The sequence below is a fragment of the Quercus robur genome, chromosome 3 (genome assembly GCF_932294415.1).
Source record: "Quercus robur chromosome 3, dhQueRobu3.1, whole genome shotgun sequence".
Classification (NCBI taxonomy): domain Eukaryota; kingdom Viridiplantae; phylum Streptophyta; class Magnoliopsida; order Fagales; family Fagaceae; genus Quercus; species Quercus robur.
Genome location: NC_065536.1, coordinates 38,749,337 through 38,768,710, shown reverse-complemented (window position 1 = coordinate 38,768,710; position 19,374 = coordinate 38,749,337). Strand labels below are relative to the sequence as shown.

At 38.1% G+C, this 19,374-nt stretch overlaps 1 protein-coding gene and 1 non-coding gene across 2 annotated transcripts; one reads left to right on the top strand and one right to left on the bottom strand.

Moving 5' to 3' along the window:
• Positions 1–17,362: 17,362 nt before the first annotated feature.
• Positions 17,363–18,932, bottom strand: LOC126719602 (uncharacterized). The gene is made up of 4 exons (XM_050422137.1): positions 18,579–18,932; positions 17,821–18,465; positions 17,539–17,667; positions 17,363–17,431 (listed from the first exon to the last, which is right to left on the bottom strand). Exons 1-4 carry the CDS (start codon positions 18,930–18,932, stop codon positions 17,363–17,365), a joined length of 1,197 nt encoding a protein of 398 aa, XP_050278094.1.
• Positions 18,290–18,395, top strand: LOC126720087 (small nucleolar RNA R71). Its single transcript, XR_007653252.1, has one exon. It is a non-coding gene; the product is annotated as a small nucleolar RNA R71 (small nucleolar RNA).
• Positions 18,933–19,374: the final 442 nt, after the last annotated feature.

Sequence of the window (19,374 nt, the reverse complement as noted above, 5' to 3'; positions counted from 1 at the left end):
AGTGGGGGCAAAATTTGCCAAACAGAATAATATTGGGAAAATTTTGGGCGGATGTCATGCGTTCAAAGTTTATTAGTTAGTTGGACTGTTTTTTGGAAATCAAGTACAGCAAAATCGACTTCCAGCCAAAATCCCAGCCAAAATCGAGTTTACTATACTCGGCTTCCTTTTTTATCCATCTCAGAGCTAATTTTCAGGAGGAAGTCGAGTATATTAAACTCAATTTTGGCGATTTTGGCTGGAAGTAGATTTTGCTAAACTCGATTTCCAAAAAACAGTCTAACTAACTAATAAACTTTGAACGCATGCCATCAGCTGAAATTTTTTTCAGAATCATACTATTTGGCAAATTTTGCCCCTCTATGGGTGTATCCTTTGGTTTTCTTGTTGGAGAAATCTACTTTTTCCTTTGGGAAGTCTAGGTGATTCCCTCGGGTCTTCTTCAGATAAAAGCTCATTTCTCCTTCAGGAAGTCTAGGTTCTTGAGACAAAAATCCTCAAACCTAGTAGTTAAATCCCTCACTAAGTTGTGAAAGTGATTGAGAGACCATGGAAAATGCCGCACTGGGGCAACTTTTTTTGCACGGTCTCTACTCCCTTAATGGATGTCTGATTAGTAGTCTCAACAACATCCTGAGCTTCGGCATAACCCTAGACACAATTGTATCGCAAGATCATCAGATGATCCTGCAACCTACTTGAAGCATTTATTTGAAGTTTGATCTCCAGATTGATGATGGAAAAAAGGTAGACCAAGTCTTCATTCAGGGAGAGATGTGAACTGTCTCCAATTTTATTGGATCTTGCCATGAGAGAATTCTTTGTCTAACTTTGTCCATTTCCTTTCCAGGATCATTCCCAACAATATTAGAACCACCTCAGCTTTGGTGATTCACTTTGTAGTCCTCGAATGCATGGAAGATCGACTTGGGCTACTTCAGTGATACAACGTCGGAATTTGCTCATGATGAACGCCAACATATGAACCATGGTGGAAGAGTAAAGGGATTAAATTTGGTCCTAAATGAGGACCAAAATACTTCCAATTTTATCGGGCTTGGCATAGTCTTGATGTGTCACTAACTCCACTTAACTCAATTTCCTTTTCAGGAACATGCGTTAATCAAGCCAATGCGACGTCACTCGTATTGCATGCTTCAATGAATAATGACGACAAAGCATTTGAACAGTTGTGGTGACACAATTAGAGTCCACTTGCTTGCTCAACATTTGGGCAACAATGCCTCATCAAAATACTAGGGAATTGCATAAACAACCCTTTTTGTTGTTCTCATTTTGCATTTCTCAAATCCCTAATGTTGCATGATGCCTAGACAGGATATCTTGGTTGCTGTTATAAAATAAGAGAATGATATTCCTACAAGAACTTCCACCACAAATCAGAGAAACTCTTCATTGACAAGATGTACAGTAGACTTCCACCACAAATCAGAGAAACTCTTCATTGACAAGATGTACAGTAGACATGGAGTCAAGCATCTAAGGCTTCTTTGTGAGGTGGAGACCTTCATCCCCTAAGTGGATCTTTGCGAAAGCTTTTGGATATTGGGATCCGTCAAAGATATTGGAACCCAAGTTTGGCCTTGTCACCTCATCCCAAACACTATGTGAACAAAACCTTTTCTCACCTCGGTTAGCTTAGGTTTGTTGCAATTTTGTCCATTTTTTTCAAAATGATTTTCCAAAAATAAAATCAAAACATAAAGGTTCAATCAAAAAATAAAAATCATGAAAATTTGTGTTTTGAAACGCATACATCTTTTAAGAGTGGAAAGTCAATGCCAAAACTCTTTTTGTGGGGAAAGAGTTGTTTGAGTGAAATGACTATCCGTTATCAAGAATAGGTGGCATGTGGCCCCTAAACACTACATCATGATATTCCATCTTAGAAACCATGCATTTGTGAAATATTTACCACTCACACAAAATTTCATATTCAACTCATGTTGACAACCACCCTTTAGAGAGGTCCTACCCAAAATTGTTGTGGACCTTGAATCAGAGAATGACCAAATGTTCAAGTTTTATTGACCAACTGATTGGATCTGAAATGATGGGGGCATTTGTTTCATTTATCCAAACAGTTATATCGCATGATAGCCCCTTGAGCCGGAAAGAAAATATTTTTTGAAAATTACCCAAATTTGCAATTTCGCATTTAAGCTCCTTAGGCTAAGAAGTAAGCACTCAGGATGATGGAGAAAGACATTCATTTCACTACCATCCCACTTGCAGAGAAATATCCCTTACTAGCCTAGTTGAGCCTATTGAATTATTTTCTTTTTTAACCTAGTCAAGGATTACACCCCCCCCCCCCACATCGGGACAGGTTAAATGGTTACAAGAATCCCATTCTAGGCGACCTCCAAAAATTTGAGTCCATCACATGAGTCCATAATAGCAAAGAGGGCAAAGTATAAAAAAGAAAAGCCCAAATCAATCAAATGACAAAGTCACAGGCCAATCAAGTCAAATGAAGCCCCAAACAAAAGGGGGTTAAAAAAGAAATTAGTTTGAAAAAGTTAGAAGACGTTGGCATCACCCAAATCAAAGATGCCAAGGAAAATCAAAATGAAAGGAAAGCCCAAAAAGGTGAAATGGACGAAGTTCAAGAGATGGACTCAAATTGAGGATATAGCCAAGCATGAGAGGCAACCAAAATGGTTTCTCAATGAAGTGTAATCCTTGAGTTTAGGGAACCCTTCGAAGAATTTCACAGCCAAAATAGTAAGCCTAGGAAAATCTTATCCTTACATTACGGTCCTAAGAAAGTCCTTGATTAAGAATGACTACTTAGTCGAAGGAACTTGTACCAAAGAATCACCCACATGTGAAAATTTTGAGCCTGATATCCTTCATTTCAAGCACCACATTTAACCCCAAGGTCACGTCATAACCTACCGAAAGATCTCATTGATCATTGAGGATTGGTTGGTCATGGGACATTGAACATTTGGTCAATCATTGATGACTGACTCATCCACACATGCTAAAGAATCATGCCTCAAAAAGGATAGGGTCTTCTCCCAATCCTAGCTTTGAACCTAAATAGTTCAAAAAGCCAAACACATCCTTCAGGTTATCCCTTCATGAGCTTAAAGAAACGATACCCATGCGTTTGATAAGCATAAAAACTTCACTCCAAAAATCCTTGCTTGTGAACATGTTTCCTATTCAAGGTAAGTGGTAGCCATTGAGCACATACACTCATGAATCACATAGGAAAGATGGCCTTATTGAGCCTCTCTCGTGGTACATGCATTCAACCAGATTTTCAAGATCATGAATGAATTTCCAAATTTTTGAACATGGTTTATCAGAACCAAATAAAACAGAAGTAAAAACTGATGACCCTTAAAGATTTTAAATGAAAAGGATTTTAGATCCTCCAAACTTTTCAAGTTCAAAAAAATCCTTGAGGGTTCTTCATTTATTCCCAAGGGATATCCAAAAAAAGGGTTTTAAGATTGCAATAGCTTATGCAAGTATCTTCCAATCATTACTAGGTATCCTCAAAAAGACCTGAACCCAAATGATCTAAATGCTTAACCCCAGGTTTTAAATACCATTCGAGCATCTCCTTGTTTCGTCTTTTAGTATAGTTTTGCCTAATTTTGCGTAACGAAATGGGAATTTTGTGAAATGAAGAGCTATGAACTTTGTAAAACTTTGGGAAAATTTTTCTAAAAGAATAAAACTTATTTGGGTTGGTTTGATTGTTGATTTGGAAATATCCAAAATACCCTTGCACTCGTTTTTAGTAGAAACAAATACCAAAAAAATAAAATTTGTTTACGCTAGAATTGGGAGGGATAAAATACTTTATCCAATTCTTTGTTCAATATTTATTGTGCCAATAGATATTAGACAAAGAAGGGGCAGCTGTCGATATTGTATTTTGTCCGACCCCAATTCATGTGTAAAAACAAATGCCAAAATCCAAGAAAAATAAAAAGAGGTTAAAAATTGCAAGCTCTAAAGCCAAAAAGGGTGAAAAATAAATACAACATGATCGGATAGTGGATCAAAGGTTCACAACATTTAAGAACCCTTTTGATAGCAATTGAGGCCAAAACCCTAACTAGGTATGGTAAAAAAGTAGACTTTTTAATCCAACCATCTAATCTAGTTGAATTTTGGACCGTCTCATAGGGCAAATTTTCCTTTTGAAACGATAGTTTATGGGCCAAAATTGGAGTTAAAATGGATGAGATATCAATGAAATACCAAAAACCCTAATAATTCCTTCACTTTTTTTATTTTATTTTTTATTTATAGGAAAAACAGATATTGGAGCGATATGGTTGAACCAACTTGAAGTATAAGGTCTTGACTACTTCTCATAAAAAGGGCTTGATGATATCTACCACGGTTTGGAAGAAACAAATTTTTTAAGGAAAAATGTCACAAATTTTTCAGTATTACGTCACCTTGTAGACACCACATTTTGTGTCCTTTACGACTCGGGTCCCTGTTCTCCAATGATGCTCGAACTCTAAGGCCCAAGGCTTGTTAGAACCCAATTAGATATCAAATTGACTTGAAAAGTGTTAAAATGGAAAATATCACTTTTTAAATGCACAAAAATATATATTTGGAAATAAATGACCAAAGTGGCCCTCGACCCACGTATGTGGGCAGCGGCCTGCATATGCAACTAGGGTTTCAGAAGTATGGAAAATGCAAGTTTTCCAGCAATAATTATTGAGGTTTGGAATGAATTCCACATTGTCTGGGAGCCATTCCAAACCCCATTTTTTTTACTATAAAAAGCCTTACATAGTACATTTTCAAAACACATAGAAATCCCACGGGAAAAACCTAAGATTCACTAGAAAATGGTGAATCAAAAGGGAGTTTTTCACAAAACACCCTCAAGTTATTTTTTTATCTGATTAGGACATTTTTTGGCCCTAATCCTTTGAGTTTAAGATTGCTAATCACTATTTTATTGAATTGTGAAAGATTTGACTGAGGGGAACGGTAAAAAATCAAGCCTAGGAGCTTTTTGCTTTAGGGTATTCTTTCTAACTTTCTTTTCTTTCGTTTTGTCTTTTAAATCTATTTTCTTGCTTAGTTTATATTTATGCTTATTTGTTTAGGTTAGTTTTACTGTCTTTTATGTTCCGAGCATGTTTGGTTGTTAGAATTTTGGTTTTAGTTCATGCTTTGTTTTCTGCTTTGTTCATTTCTGGGTTAGGGTTTTGAACAAGCCCTATGCATGCATGTCATAAGCATGTGTACGTAGCTTAAACTCTATGTACATAGGTGCTTGCCCAGAAACTCTAATTCAGATTTCTGCTTTGATTGGTGTGCTTGCTTCACATATTTTGCCCATGTCTGAACCCTTTTCATATGTATGCAAGTACATGAGTCTCTGTTTCACATGCTTTATTTGTTGTTTATCCCTCATATGCTAGATTAGGGTTTTCTTTTGTTTTGATACCATGCCATTCATTCACATGCGCATTCATTGATGCCATAGGTGTTGAGATGCATGGAGGTAAGTAAAGGTAAGTCATGCATTCACATGTACATGCATATTGTTTGATAACATATTTTGATGACGAGCATGAATGAGTTTGGTCGAACTATGTCTCCTTAATGATCTCCATGTTCCCAATGTGATCCTTTGATGTTTACATGTTGCTGCCTTGAATGAGACATGTGATATGATGCTAGATGAATGTTAGGTGGATGATATGTAGGATGATAACATGCTAGGGTTTGGATATGTGTATGTTTGGCTCTCTTTTGCTTTGTAGATATCTATGTTTGTTTTGGGATAAAGATGCCATGTTGTGTGTTAGATGCATGTTAGTGTGTGTGTGAGTTTAGAATACAAGTGTTGAATTAGTTTTTAATAGGGTTAAGACATAAGACACGATGATGGGAGGCCAATCTTAGGGTTAGGCGATCTTGGGTGCCTAACACCTTCCTAAGAGCATACCTAAACTCCGAACCCATAAGATCAAAGGCCCTTCCTCAAAAGGACTCTATATATATGGTTCCTAGACCATTGCAAAAACTAGGTGGTGACTCCCCCCTTGTGCCCACACACCTTCCTTCCGGATGCGATAATTTGGTTGTCTAAATCTTGCAAGGTTAGGACCAATGGAAATTAGACATCCAGAACTTTTCAGAAATATAAATTTTGAAGAAAACAAAGCTCGGAAAGGCCTCTAAACAGCTGCACGAATTTCAGACTAGAAATTGAAAAAAAGATAAAATAGCCTGATGAGGTGGCAAAAGTGGGAGGCTATGTGTTATGTACTATGGTACACTACACATAGCTGCCCCTCACCTTGGGTAACTATGTGTAGTGTACCATGGTACACTGCACATAGCCTCCTATTCCATTGACTCTCCTATAAATACCCCTTCAATTTTTTGTGAAAAATATGAAGAAAAAGTGGGAAATCCTTGGGAGAAAAAGAAAAAGAAAAATAGAGTGAAAAGAGTGGGAAAATTCTAGAAAAATCCTTAGAAATTCTGAAAAAATTTCTCTCTCCTCTTTTTAGGAAACCCATCACAAAAAAAGACTTCCATTTTTACTTGTAATATGTTTTTTGTGCACAAGCTTGTAGGGATGGGATAGTTTTTCTATATCCATACCCATCCCATTTTCTTTACTCTCTCATGTAAACATCATCCATTTATATATATGAAGCTCTTTTACTTATGTATCTCTTTATTTTACTTGCTTTAAATTCCAAGCTTTATATTATTATGTATACATCTCTTTAAATTCTAGAACTTTATTTTTAATATCATTTAAATTCCAGCACTTAATTTTAACGTCATTTAAATTTTAGCACTTTATTTTTCTTACTTTTAATTTCCAGCACTTATTTTATTTGTCTTTAAATTTATAGCACTCTTATTGTTGTTGTTCTTTACGTTTCTCATCAATCCATAGACTAATATTCTTGGGTAAAACAAATTCTTTACATGCTTTTTCCAAGGACATGGTTTTCAAAAAAAATTCTTTTTCTTCCCTTTTCAAAAGATGTTCTTTTCAAAAAAAGAGTTGGTGAATGAAAATCAATGATCGTCATCGAGTGATTTTCAAGAACATAATTAAACGAGCTTGGCCGAATCAAATTCTAGAGGGGAGTTAGGGATCACCATCCTAACTCCAAAAAAAGGCAAGCACGATGCACTAAGCATAGAATTGTCAAACCTCGGTTTAAATGAGCACAGTCAAATCAAACCCTAATAAGATTAAACGAGCACGGTCGAATCAAATCTTGAAAGACATACAAGATTAAGCGAGCACGGTCGGATTAAATCCTAGAAAGAATTATGGACTGCCGTTAGATAATTCTTAGAAGGCAAGCACAACGCATAGAGTGCAGAATACTTAAGCCCCAAAACTAAATGAGCATGGTCGAATCAAACCCTCATGAGATTAAATAAGCATGGTTAAATCAAACCTTGAACAAAGATGAAAACTAGAGATTGGCTTCAAATGATTTTCAAGAATAGGACTAAACAAGTCGAATCAAGTTTTGTGAAGAATTATGGACCTTTGTTAGATAATTCTTGGAAGGCAAGCATGACACATAGGGCGCAGAATACTCAAGCCTCGAATTAAACAAGCATGGTCAAATCAAACCCTCATGAGATTATATGAGCATGGTCGAATCAAATCTTGAAAGACATACAAGATTAAGTGAGCACGGTTGGATCAAATCCTAGAAAGAATTATGGACTGCCATTAGATAATTCTTGGAAGGCAAGCATGATGCATAGAGCGCAGAATACTTAAGCCTCGGACTAAATGAGCACAGTCGAATTGAACCCTCATGAGATTAAATAAGCACGATCAAATCAAACCTTGAACAAAGATGAAAACCAAAGATTGGCTTCAAATGATTTTTAAGAATAAGACTAAAAAAGCACAGTCGAATCAGGTTTTGTGAAGAATTATGGACCTTTGTTAGATAATTCTTGGAAGGCAAGCACGACGCATAGGGCGCATAATACTCAAGCCTCGAATTAAATGAGCACGGTCAAATCAAACCTTCATGAGATTAAACGAGCATGGTTGAATCAAACCTCGAAAGATAGATATTTTGATAAAAACTAGTTATTTTGAGATAAAAACTAGGATTAACGAGCACGGTCGAATCAAACCCTAGGAGATAAGAGGAAAGAGTATGCTAGGTAAAGATCATGCATGATACGCATAGGTAGTAAGGTTAAACATACATACTTGTTTGTTTGTATCACCATTTAATCTCGACTCAATGACTAATTTCTCATAATCTGGTTTATAGGTTTTTTGTGGCCATGACAAAAGGATGTTGGTTTTGCAACAAAGTCTTTCAGCTATGGTTCTCTCTTCATGTGAGCTTGTATTACATTTGATCAAGGTGGCATATTGCTCTTTTTGAAAGATTTTTAGTGGTCTCATGACATGTGACCACTAAAACTCTGCCTCAGTATGGATCTAAAATATCTGAACTTTTCACCAGGTATGTTCATTGGGGAACACTGTCTTCTATAAGTGGAGTTAGGCAAAGCCTATCAGGTCAAGTTTGAACATCTCCTTTTTCTTTCCTTTTTTTGTTTCTTTTTCATTCATTTTTTTTTTCTTTTTTGAAACTAGCGCCTTTTGTGCTAAGGACATTGAAGGAAGGGAACCCTTTATCACGAGGGCTTAAAGGACAATGCCTTTTGTATGACATTTGTGTGAAAGATTTTGAACAAGAGAAACATGTCCAAAGACTACCTAAAGGCGAGGGGAGTTCCAACGAATGAAATGAGTCCAAAGACTATTCGAAGGTGATAGAGGTTTCAACAAGAGAAATGAGCCCAAAGACTACTCGAAGGTGAAAGTGTTTCAACAAGAGAAACGAGCTTGAAGACTACCCGAAGGTGAGAGAGGTTTCAATGAGAGAAATGTGTCCAAATACTAGCTAAAGGCGAGGGGAGTTCTAGCAAAAGAAATTTTTTTAGGCTACTTAAAGCTGAGGGTGTTTCAAAGAAAGAAACAAGTCTGAAGACTACTCGAAGGTGAAAGTGTTTCAATGAGAGAAATAAGCCTAAAGACTACCCGAAGGTGAGAGAGGTTTCAACGAGAGAAACATGTTTAAAGATTACCTGAAGGCTAGAAAGCACGGACGTGGCTGGTAGGGTGTCGCACCCGAGTCCGACACGGTTGATCGCGCGTCGATGCCGCGTTTGAGTGTTTTTTTTTTTTTTTTTTTTTTCTTTCTCAGATTCGCGTCGACTCGACTCGATTCGCGCCGACGTGACTCGATTCGCGCCGAATTGGCTTCAATTCGTGCCAAACTAGGCTAATTCGGTCAAAATTGGGCCGTATCGATCGACTAGGCTAATTCGGTCAAAATTGGGCCGTATCGATCGGCGATACGGCTGAAACAGGCCGAAATCGGCCTTGAAACTCATCGTAGCAGTCGAAATTCTGACCTCAGATGTGTTTCTTGCCTTCTTCTTTCTTTGTTTTGTGAATCAAGGTATATTAATGTGTTTTTTAAGAATATTTTAATAGTAAAAATATATAGAAAATATAAATAAAAATATTTTTAATAATTTTTTAATCGCCGAGTCCCACCACACCCGCACCCTACTTTTTCAAAAATTGTCGAGTCCCGCACCCGCACCCACACCCACACCCGCACCCGCACCCGAGTCCCGAAACGCACCTATGCTTCATAGCCTGAAGGTAAGGAGTTTGCTGGTTGTGCTGAATCATTGAGACACTAACCAAGGCTTAAAAGAACTAGAGAATTGCCCTATTATGGGCTCTTTAGGCTCCTGGATTTGTTGAATTCTAGATTCAATGCTTTGGGTAGATCCCCCCTAGAAATGATGACACTCTTGGTTATAATTGCACAAAAATTGTCTCGATGCTGTGTTCTGTGCGGTCTTGATGAATTGTGCATGCTTGGCACCTATTCAGGTTCTCACGAGGAGAGATTTCTCCATCTTCTAGTGGATATCTTGAATTGCACTGGATAAAGGGAACGCCATCCACTGCTTGAAAATATCATAAATAAATCTGCCCTAGTAGCATGATTGAGACTGGGGCCAGCCTTTGGGCAATAGGGGTCATGTTTAAAGTATGACTTAGGCATCCTCAGTTGGGATGAGTTTGAGAGACTCGGAAAGTATTTAAGGTATTGTTGCTTGAACGAAATTTAAAGCCTGGGGTTAAGCACTTGGATCTTTTGGGTTCAGGTCTTTTCAAGATGCCTGGTAATAATTGAGAAAGGCTTGTATAAGCTATTGCAATCTTAAAAACCCATTTTTTCCTAGAAATTCCTCAGGAAGAAACAAATAACCCACAAGGATTTTCTAAACTTGAAAAGTTTGGAGGATCTGAAATCCTTGCCATTTGAAACCTTTGAAGGTCATCATTTTTCCCTTCTGTTTCAGTTGGTTCTAAAAACTAGGTTCGAAATTTGGAAATTCATTCATGATCATGAAAATTTGGTTGAATGCATGTACCACAAGAGAAGCTTGACAAGGCCATGTTTCCTATGTGGTTTATGCATGTATGTGCTCAATGGCTACCACTTACCTTGAATAGGAAACATATTCATAAGGAAGAATATTTTTTTAGCAAAGATTTTATGCTTATCAAATGCATGGGTGTCCCTTTTTTTTTTTAAGAGGAAAAAAAAAAATCTTTAGGTTCGAAGTAAGGGTTAGGAGAGAACCCTACCCTTTTTAAGGCATGATGCCTTAACACATGCGGATAATTTTCTGTCATTATTGATTGACCAAGTGTTCAATGTACCAGGACCAACTGATCCTCAATGATCAGTGAGGTCTTTTGTTAGGTTATAACGTGGCCTTGGGATTAATTGGGTGCTTGAAAAGAAGGATATCAGGCTCAAAATTTTTTACATGTGGGTGATTCCTTGGCATAAGCTCCATAGACTAAGTAGTCGCTCTCAATCAGGAAGGACTTTCTTAGGACTGTAATGAAAGGATATGGTTTTCCTAGGCTTAAAGGAGGATATTTTTGGCTATAAAATTCTTTGAAGGGTTTCCTAAAGTCAAGGATTACACTTCGTTGAGAACCATTTTGGTTACCTCTCATGCTTAGCTATATCCACAATTTGAGTCCATCTCTTGAACTTTGCCCATTTTCATATTTTTGGCCTTTCATCTGATTTTTCTTTTGCCCATGTCTCTTGACTGTTTTGGGTTGAAGTTTTTCTTTTTCCATCTCTTTGCTTTGGGCTTTATTTGACTTGATTGGCCCATGACTTTTTCATTTGAATGATTTGGGCTCTTTTCTCATAATTATTATTTTTTAATTAAGGGCTCATTTGATGGACTCAAATATTGGTGGTCACCTAGCATGAGATTCTTGTAACCATCTAACCTGCCCCAGTGCGGGGGGTAATCCTTGACTGAGTTAAATAAGAAAAGAATTCAATAGGCTTAACTAGGCTAGGAATGGATATTTCTCTACAAGTGGGATGGTAGTGAAATGAATGCCTTTCTTTGTCATCTTGCGTGCTTACTTTTGAGCCTAAGGAGCTTAAGTGCTAAATTATAATTTTGGTTAATTTTTGAAAAAAAATATTTTCTTTTTGGCTCAAGGGGCCTATCAAGCGATATAACTATTTGGATAGCTGAAACAAATGCCCCAGTCGTTTCAGAACCAATCAGTTGGTCAATGAAGCTTGAACATATGGTTATTCACTGATTTAGGGTCCATACCAATTTTGGGTAAGGCCTCCCCAAAGGGTTGATTGTTAATATGAGAATTGAATATGAAACTTTGCAAAAGTGGTGAATATTTCATGAATGCAAGGTTTTTGAGATGGGATATCATGATGTGAGTGTTTGGGGATCACATACCCCTGATCCCTGGTAAGGGATAGCCACTTCACTCAAACAACTCTTTCCCCACAAAAGGAGTTTTGGCATTGACTTGGCACTTTGAAAAGAATTTAAAAACATAGATTTTCATGATTTGATGTTTTGATTTGAACCTTTATGCTTTGATATTCTTTTGAAATAAACATTTTTGAGAAAAATGGACCAGACTACAACAAATTTAAGCCAACCGAAATGAGAAAAGGTTTTGTTGGGATAGTGTCTGGGATGAGGTGACAAGGCCAAACCTGGGTTTTAGTGCCATTTCAGGTCAAATTGATCAAAATGCCCTTGGTCAACTCTAGGTTGACCAAAAGTTAAAGTTGGTCCACATCATCCCAAAACAACATTTTTCTTGTTTCTACATCAAACTCGAGTTATTCAGTGATTTTCCTCAACTTTGACCAAGTTTGACTTGAGGTTGACTATTAGGGGGACCAGAAACCCTAATTTTGATTCAACTGTTAGAATGGGTTGGGACCAGTGCCATTGTGAATATCATAAAACTCCTTTCCAACTACTATTCTTGGGTTGAAATCAGAGTTAGTTATCTAGAAAACCGTGCAAAGCGCATCAGCACGCTTCCCAAGGCCATAACTTTTTATCTGACCATTAGATTTTCAATTTCTTTAGTGTTCTGGAAACTAGACATCCAGAGCTTTTTAGGGACACCAAGATTAGCTTAATCTAAGTCTGAAAAAAAATATTAAAATATGCATATGAAATTGGACTTGGAAAAAGCTAGAATTGCTAATGTCAACAAGGGTGGCTGGCGGCCCTTGTTTGGCTAGCCACCATACAAGGTGCACTGGAAGTTGAAGGATCATTTCTCTCCCAAACACTATAAAACACCTTTTCTTTTTATAGCTTTTTCTTGTTCAATAACATGTTTTATTGCTTTCCCTAGCATGTTCTTGCTTCCTAGTATGTCGTTCTGGCTTTTTTTCCTTACTTATGCCATGATTTATCGCTTTGATGTTGTAGGCCTAGCCTTCTTGGGCTTAGAGCCACATGCTTTTAGGCTCCTTGCCATGCTTATGCTTAGATCTACATGCCTATGTGTTCTTTGCCATGGTTTTGCTTAGATGTACATTTTTATGCTTAGATCTATGTGTTTATGTGCTTCGTGCCATGCTTGTGTGCTTAGATCTACGTTGGTTACTATGCCATGTGCTTCTATAGCCCTTTTGTCCCTTAATATCTCTATTTCTTGTTTTTTGGCTCTTATTAGTGGGGTGTAGATCTAGATCATGTGGTCTAGGCCTACATCCATACACCTAGGCCTATACCAAAGGGTTTGGATCATTTCCTTTGCATGTCTATATTTGCTTGCTTGCTTTTGTGCTTTATCTCCATGCTTGCCTCTCTAGATATAGGTTTTGCCATGTTTTGTTCCCTCTGTGGGCTTGTGCTTGTCAGTCCTTAGGGCCACTTGCTTTGTGTGGTTCCATCCCTATTAGGGCTTGTTTGGATGTAACCACTTGTGAGATGCATCCCCATAATGCCGGTTCGCTTGATGCATACCCTTTCTCCACCCCGTGCGATGTTGCTTGCCATGCTTGTTTTGTGTCACCTGTTTGGCATTCTTCACTTTTATGCATCTTTGCATGCTTGCCAACATGTTCATACATGAGTCTGTGTGTCATCCATACTCCAATCCAATGGAACTATGGACCCTCGATCCAAACCTACATTTTTCCTCGTAGGACGCCCCCCTTTTTGTTTGATAACATGTTTGTTTGCCTCTTTGTGTGCTTCACATGTTTGTTTGACCTCGTTTGGCATCTTTTGCTAGCTTGCCTTTTAGCATGCTTTCCTTCTATTTGTTTCTTTTCTTGCTTGCTAGTTTGTTTCCTTATTTTTTGCAAGTACATGCAAGGAGCGAGAACGCTTGAAGCGAGGGTACAACTTCCTAGGCATGAGCAAAAAGGGCAAGGATGCAAGCAAGAAGACGCAAGCCCACAAAGGGTGATGTTTAGTAGAATAGAGGCCTAGCCTCCCTGAGTGGTTATGTCTTTCTATCTCCCTCTCTAAAACCTCTTCTTTAGAGTATGTATTAGGGTTCCCCTTCACCTTTACCCATTTACTTTTCCTGCTCTTTGCTTGGGCCACGTTCCCTAGGTATGGCAATGTCTATTTTACATTTCTTGTACCTTGTTGGGCCATACCCTTGGAACGTTGGCAATGTCTGATTTACTTTCCCACATTATGTGGTTGCATTGTGCATGATGTATGTATATTTATATCTGCTTGTATATAGGTGACTGTGCACTTTGTATGATGGACTCTCATGGCTACATGAGTGACCCTCTCTAGTCATGAGAGCTCTTGACCTTATAGTGTGGGTATGTGCTCAAGGTGATTGCTGTAGGTGCATATTCATGCTATATTATGTGCACGATCATTACGATGTGATTGTCTTGATCCATGTCACCAAGTGACATTGGTTTCCACATGTATGTGATGCGCATCAACATGCTTGATGCTTTGAAGGGCTTTGGCTCATCACAGTATGAGCATGTTGATACACACTGTATACATAGATACGAAATCCTGCTGGTGCACTATAGCGCACAAAACACGAAACTTTGTCGGGTTTCTACTGTGAAATTGGGGCATCCCAATGTCGTATTCTTATGTTGAAATCTTGGTGAGAATAGCGTTTTGTGTGCTATGACACATTTGAGGCGAAGTGCTACCGGATTTCTACCACAAAAATAAGGTGAAATGCTGTTGGATTTTCACTTGGAAATTTGGCATCGACTCCAAACAAACTTGGGAAGTATCGATTGAGACCACACCCATTCCAAAACCAAACCTTGAATCCCAATATGTTTAAATCCCCGAAAGCTAATGCCAATAGCTTATTTTCAATTGCCAATGTCCTTAAATTATGATTTTACCCAAACAAAGGACTGTTTACGGACAGGCATTGTGGGGTGCCTAACACCTTCCCCACACGTAACTAGATTTTCGAACTCAAGAATCAAGATTTTTTACCCATCCGTATTAGATTAGGAAAAATGACCTTTTTCATAGTCTAGGATCGGTAATAAAATCAAATAGATTCAGGTGACCCAATGATTGGTGGCGACTTCACTTACCTTTGGTAATTTTTTTTAAAATTGATTCATATTCCAGTCACACACTTGAGGTACAACACACCTCCATATCATCAACTCTTGAACCAAGACATAGAGAGAGAAGGCGTGCAAGCATCGCCGTGATGGGTGGTCGAGCAACCATGAGGTGTCGACAGTCTCCAATGAATGGAATTCCCAATATCTAGAAGCTTTTGCGAAAATCCACATAGGGGATGAAGGTTTCCACCTCATAAAGAAGCCTCAGATGCTTGACTCCATATTTGGCATACATCTTTTGGATGAAGATTTTCTCTGACTTGTGGTGAAAATTCTTGTGAAGTACAAGTAACCAACTTCATTTGTTGTACTTTTACTTCATATCAACCACTAGGATATCCTGTCAAGGCAACATGCCACATTAGGGACTTAAGAAAGGCAATATGAGAACAACAAGAAGGGATATTAATGCAACTCCCAGATATTTTTATGGGGCATTATCGCCTAGATGTTGAGCAAGTAACTCTGATTGTATCATCACATTGTTCAAAAATTTTGTAATCACTTTTCATTAAGGCATGCGATGCAAGTGACATCCCATTGGCTTGATTAAAGCATATTCCTGAAAAAGAAATGGAATTAAGTGGAGTTAGTGACATATCAAGACTAGTCTAAACTTGATAAAATTGGAAGTATTTTGGTCCTCATTTGTGACAAAATTTAATGCCTTTACTCTTCCACCATGGTTCACATGTTGGCGCTTATCATGAGCAAGTTCTGACATTGTATCATTGAAGTAGCCGAAGTTGATTTTTCATGCATCCAAGAATTATCAGGTGAATTACCAAGGAAAATACTGTTGGGAATATTCCTGAAAGGGAAATAGACAAAGTTAGACAAATACTTTGGTCATGGCAAGATCCGATAAAATTGCAAACTTTTCATATTTCTCCCTAAAGGAAGGCTTGGTTTGCCTTTTCCCATTATCAGTTTGGAAATCAAACTTCCAAGGAATGCTTCAAGCACATTAAAGATCTTCTAATGGTCTTGCAAAAAAAAATTGCGACTGTGGCACTTGCTAAAGCTCAAGATGCTATCGAGACTATTGTCCAAAAATCCATTTGAAGGGGAGAGACCGTGCGAAAAAGCTGCCCCATTGTGGCGTTTTCCATGGTCTCTCAATCACTTTCACAACTTGGTGAGATTTTTAACTAAAGGGTGTGAGGATTCACATATCAAGAAACCCAAAGACATCCTAGGATACTTGGAGAAAGAGAAAATTTTGTTTAGGAGGACCTGAAGGAACCACCTAGATTGCTCGAAGGAGAAAAGAAATTTAAGGACAACCTGAAGGAAAAAAAGATTTCTCCTAAAGGAAACCCGAAGGGACCACCTAGACTACCTAAAGGTGAAAAAGAATTTTGTCTAGGGGAAACCCGAAGGAACCACCTAATCTACCCGAAGGTGAAAGAAAGCTTTTTCTGAGGGAAACCTAAAGGAACCACCTAGACTACCCAAAGGCGAAAGAAGATTTTTTTGGGGGAATACCTGAAGGAAACACCTAGACTACCCAAGGTGAAAGAAGATTTTTTCTGGGGAATACCTGAAGGAAACACCAAATCTACCCGAAGGTGAAAGAATGCTTTATCTGAGAGAAACCCGAAGGAATCACCTACTGAGGCAAGTTGAAGAAAACCAAGTTCGAGCTGGTTGATCTTGCTCGAGAGATATTGGGTTCTTTTTACCCTTGTAGGATGCTTTGACAGAAGAGCTTAAAAGCTATACGGATCAACTCCAACTTCTGGCTAAATTCCTTTCCTAGACTTGCAGTAGCTAGTCTTCATGGATAATGTGGGGGCTGCACAATGGATTTTTAGTGGTCATATGGGAATGAGACCACTAAAAATATGACCCAGTATCATATTAAGAGCACTTAAAAGCTTAGCCTTCTTCCAGTCCATATGGACATCTTGTTGATCACTAATCTTATCAATTGCTCTTTTAATGCCTCAACAAAATTGGCTACTACTCATGTTTGAGATAGGGAATCCAGGACCTTTGATGGCTTCCATAAAGGATATTGGTCGACATTGTTGGAGTAGACAACTCAAGTTATGCTTATCTTGCTTGATATTTGATAGGCCGAAGCAAGTTCCTGAAAAAGGAAATTCAAAAGAACCAAAATTAGCTAGGAATCTTTGCCTTGAAAGGATTCGACAAAATTGGAAATACCTAGGCCCTCCTCCAATAGAGTGGCCTCATGCATCCTTTTAAATGTCCTTTCCCATGTTCAACATACATGTTTCATGTTGATTGATTGAGACGTTGCATCCACAAGGTAACCCAATGTAGGTTTATTGCAATCTTTAACTCCTTGGAGTGAGTTCTTGAATGAGCTACTCATGGCTCGTGCATTCAGAAATTCTTCCACAAACTTCTGTTATGACCTCAACTGAGGTGAATTTCTGCAAAACGAAAGTGGACATGATTAGTAAAGGATTGTTGCCTAACTAGGATCTGATAAGATTGGAGATGCTTAGCCTCTTTCACTTGCATTTTCTCTTGGATTTACCACTGTTTGAGAGGGTAGTTTCCCTGAACTTTGTGCCTCTAGCCGACTAATTGCGGTTGCCATCTGGTCCATTTGATTTTCCAAACTTTGAATATTGGCCCTCACCTCTTGTTGAAATTGTTTCGTCTCCTGTTGAAATTGCAAAGTATTAGTGGCAAGAGACTTAACAATATCTTCTAAAGACATACCAGAATTAGAAGCTTGGCTCGGTTGTTGTCTAAGGGGGTATGGCTACTTATATTGCTGGCAAATTAGGTAGTTTTGAGTCGCAGGCTGATTTACTTGTGGATTCCCATAGCTAAGATTAGGGTGATCCCTCCATCTCGAGTTGCATGTGCTTGAATAGGGATCATACTTCCTTTGCGGTTGTCCAGGAAAACCACCTACCATATTCACTTGCTCAATGGGTTCCTCTTGAAGAGTTGGGCACATATCAGTTGGATGTCCTACTACCAAACAAATCCCACAAACCTTCACTATTTGCATATTACGTACAGCCATTTGACGAACAAGAAAAGTTAGACTCACAATTTGTTGTTCAAGGGAGGAAATATTTACCTCATTAACATTCTTAGATGGAGGGTCAAGCCTAGTGCCAAATTGTTGAGAATTGGCTACCATATTTGCAATCAAGTTTCTCACGACCTCGAAAGTTTTATCCACCAAAGCTTCTCCACTAGTTGCATCAATCATGCTCCTATCAGTGGGTAGAAGGCCCTTATAGAAATACTGGATAAGTAGTTGCTCACTAATTTGATGATGGGGGCAGCTTGCACATAATTTCTTGAAACGTTCCCAATATTCATGCAGGGACTCTCCGTTGTGTTGCCTTACACCACAAATTTCTTTTTGAATGTTGGCCTCCCTTGAAGCTAGGAATATTTCTCCAAAAACAACCTCTTCATCTCGTTCCATGTTTTGATACTCCTGGAGGATAGATAATAGAGCCAATCCTTAGCCAAATCCTTCAAAGAAATCGGAAAGGCTCTTAATTTAATTTGATCTTTAGTCACCCCCGTGGGTTTCATACTTGTGCATACCACATGAAGCTCCTTTAGATGCTTTTGAGGATCTTCACCTGCAAGGCCATGAAAAGTGGGCAAGAGATGTATTAGTCCAAATTTTAATTCAAAAGTAGTAATAGCATCTAAAGTAGGGAATGTTATGCATAAGGGTTGTTGATTCAAATCAGGGGTAGCAAGCTCTTTCAAAGTTTGATTTCCGACCATGACTTCCTCCTCTTCTAAATCAGAATTGCTAGCAAATAAAGAATCAAGAGCTAGATTGTGCTCTTCAGAATTTTTCCTAGCTTCCCTCCTTAAGCTCTGCAAAGTTCTTTCTATTTTTGGATCGTACTGCAAACCACCTTGATTAGAAGATCGAGTTACAGTCATAAACAATCAAGGAAACTCGAATAAGCCATGAAAAAAAAAAGGAAAAATATAGAGTAATGAAAATAAATAAATAAATCTATGCTGAAACACAAAAAAAAAAAAAAATAATAATAATAAAAATAAAATACAATAAAATAAAATGCCTAAAAACCCTAGAAAACAGTGGAATTTGGCCTTGAGAGAGTGGGGCTAGTAATCCAAAGGATTAACTAGTCTTGCTTAGAATGTCGTTTACCTTCAAAAAACTATACTATCAAGGCCTAGTTCTACCATAATAAGAATTCTGCCGAAATCGTAACTATCGAAAACTATAGTTTGTTTGTTTGTTTGTTTTTTTGTTTCGAAAATTTCAAGAATGAAATAAGGATCACAAGAAGCACAAAAATCAACTAGAATCACTCCTTGACAACGGTGCCAAAATTTGGTGTGCTGTTGCAGGCAA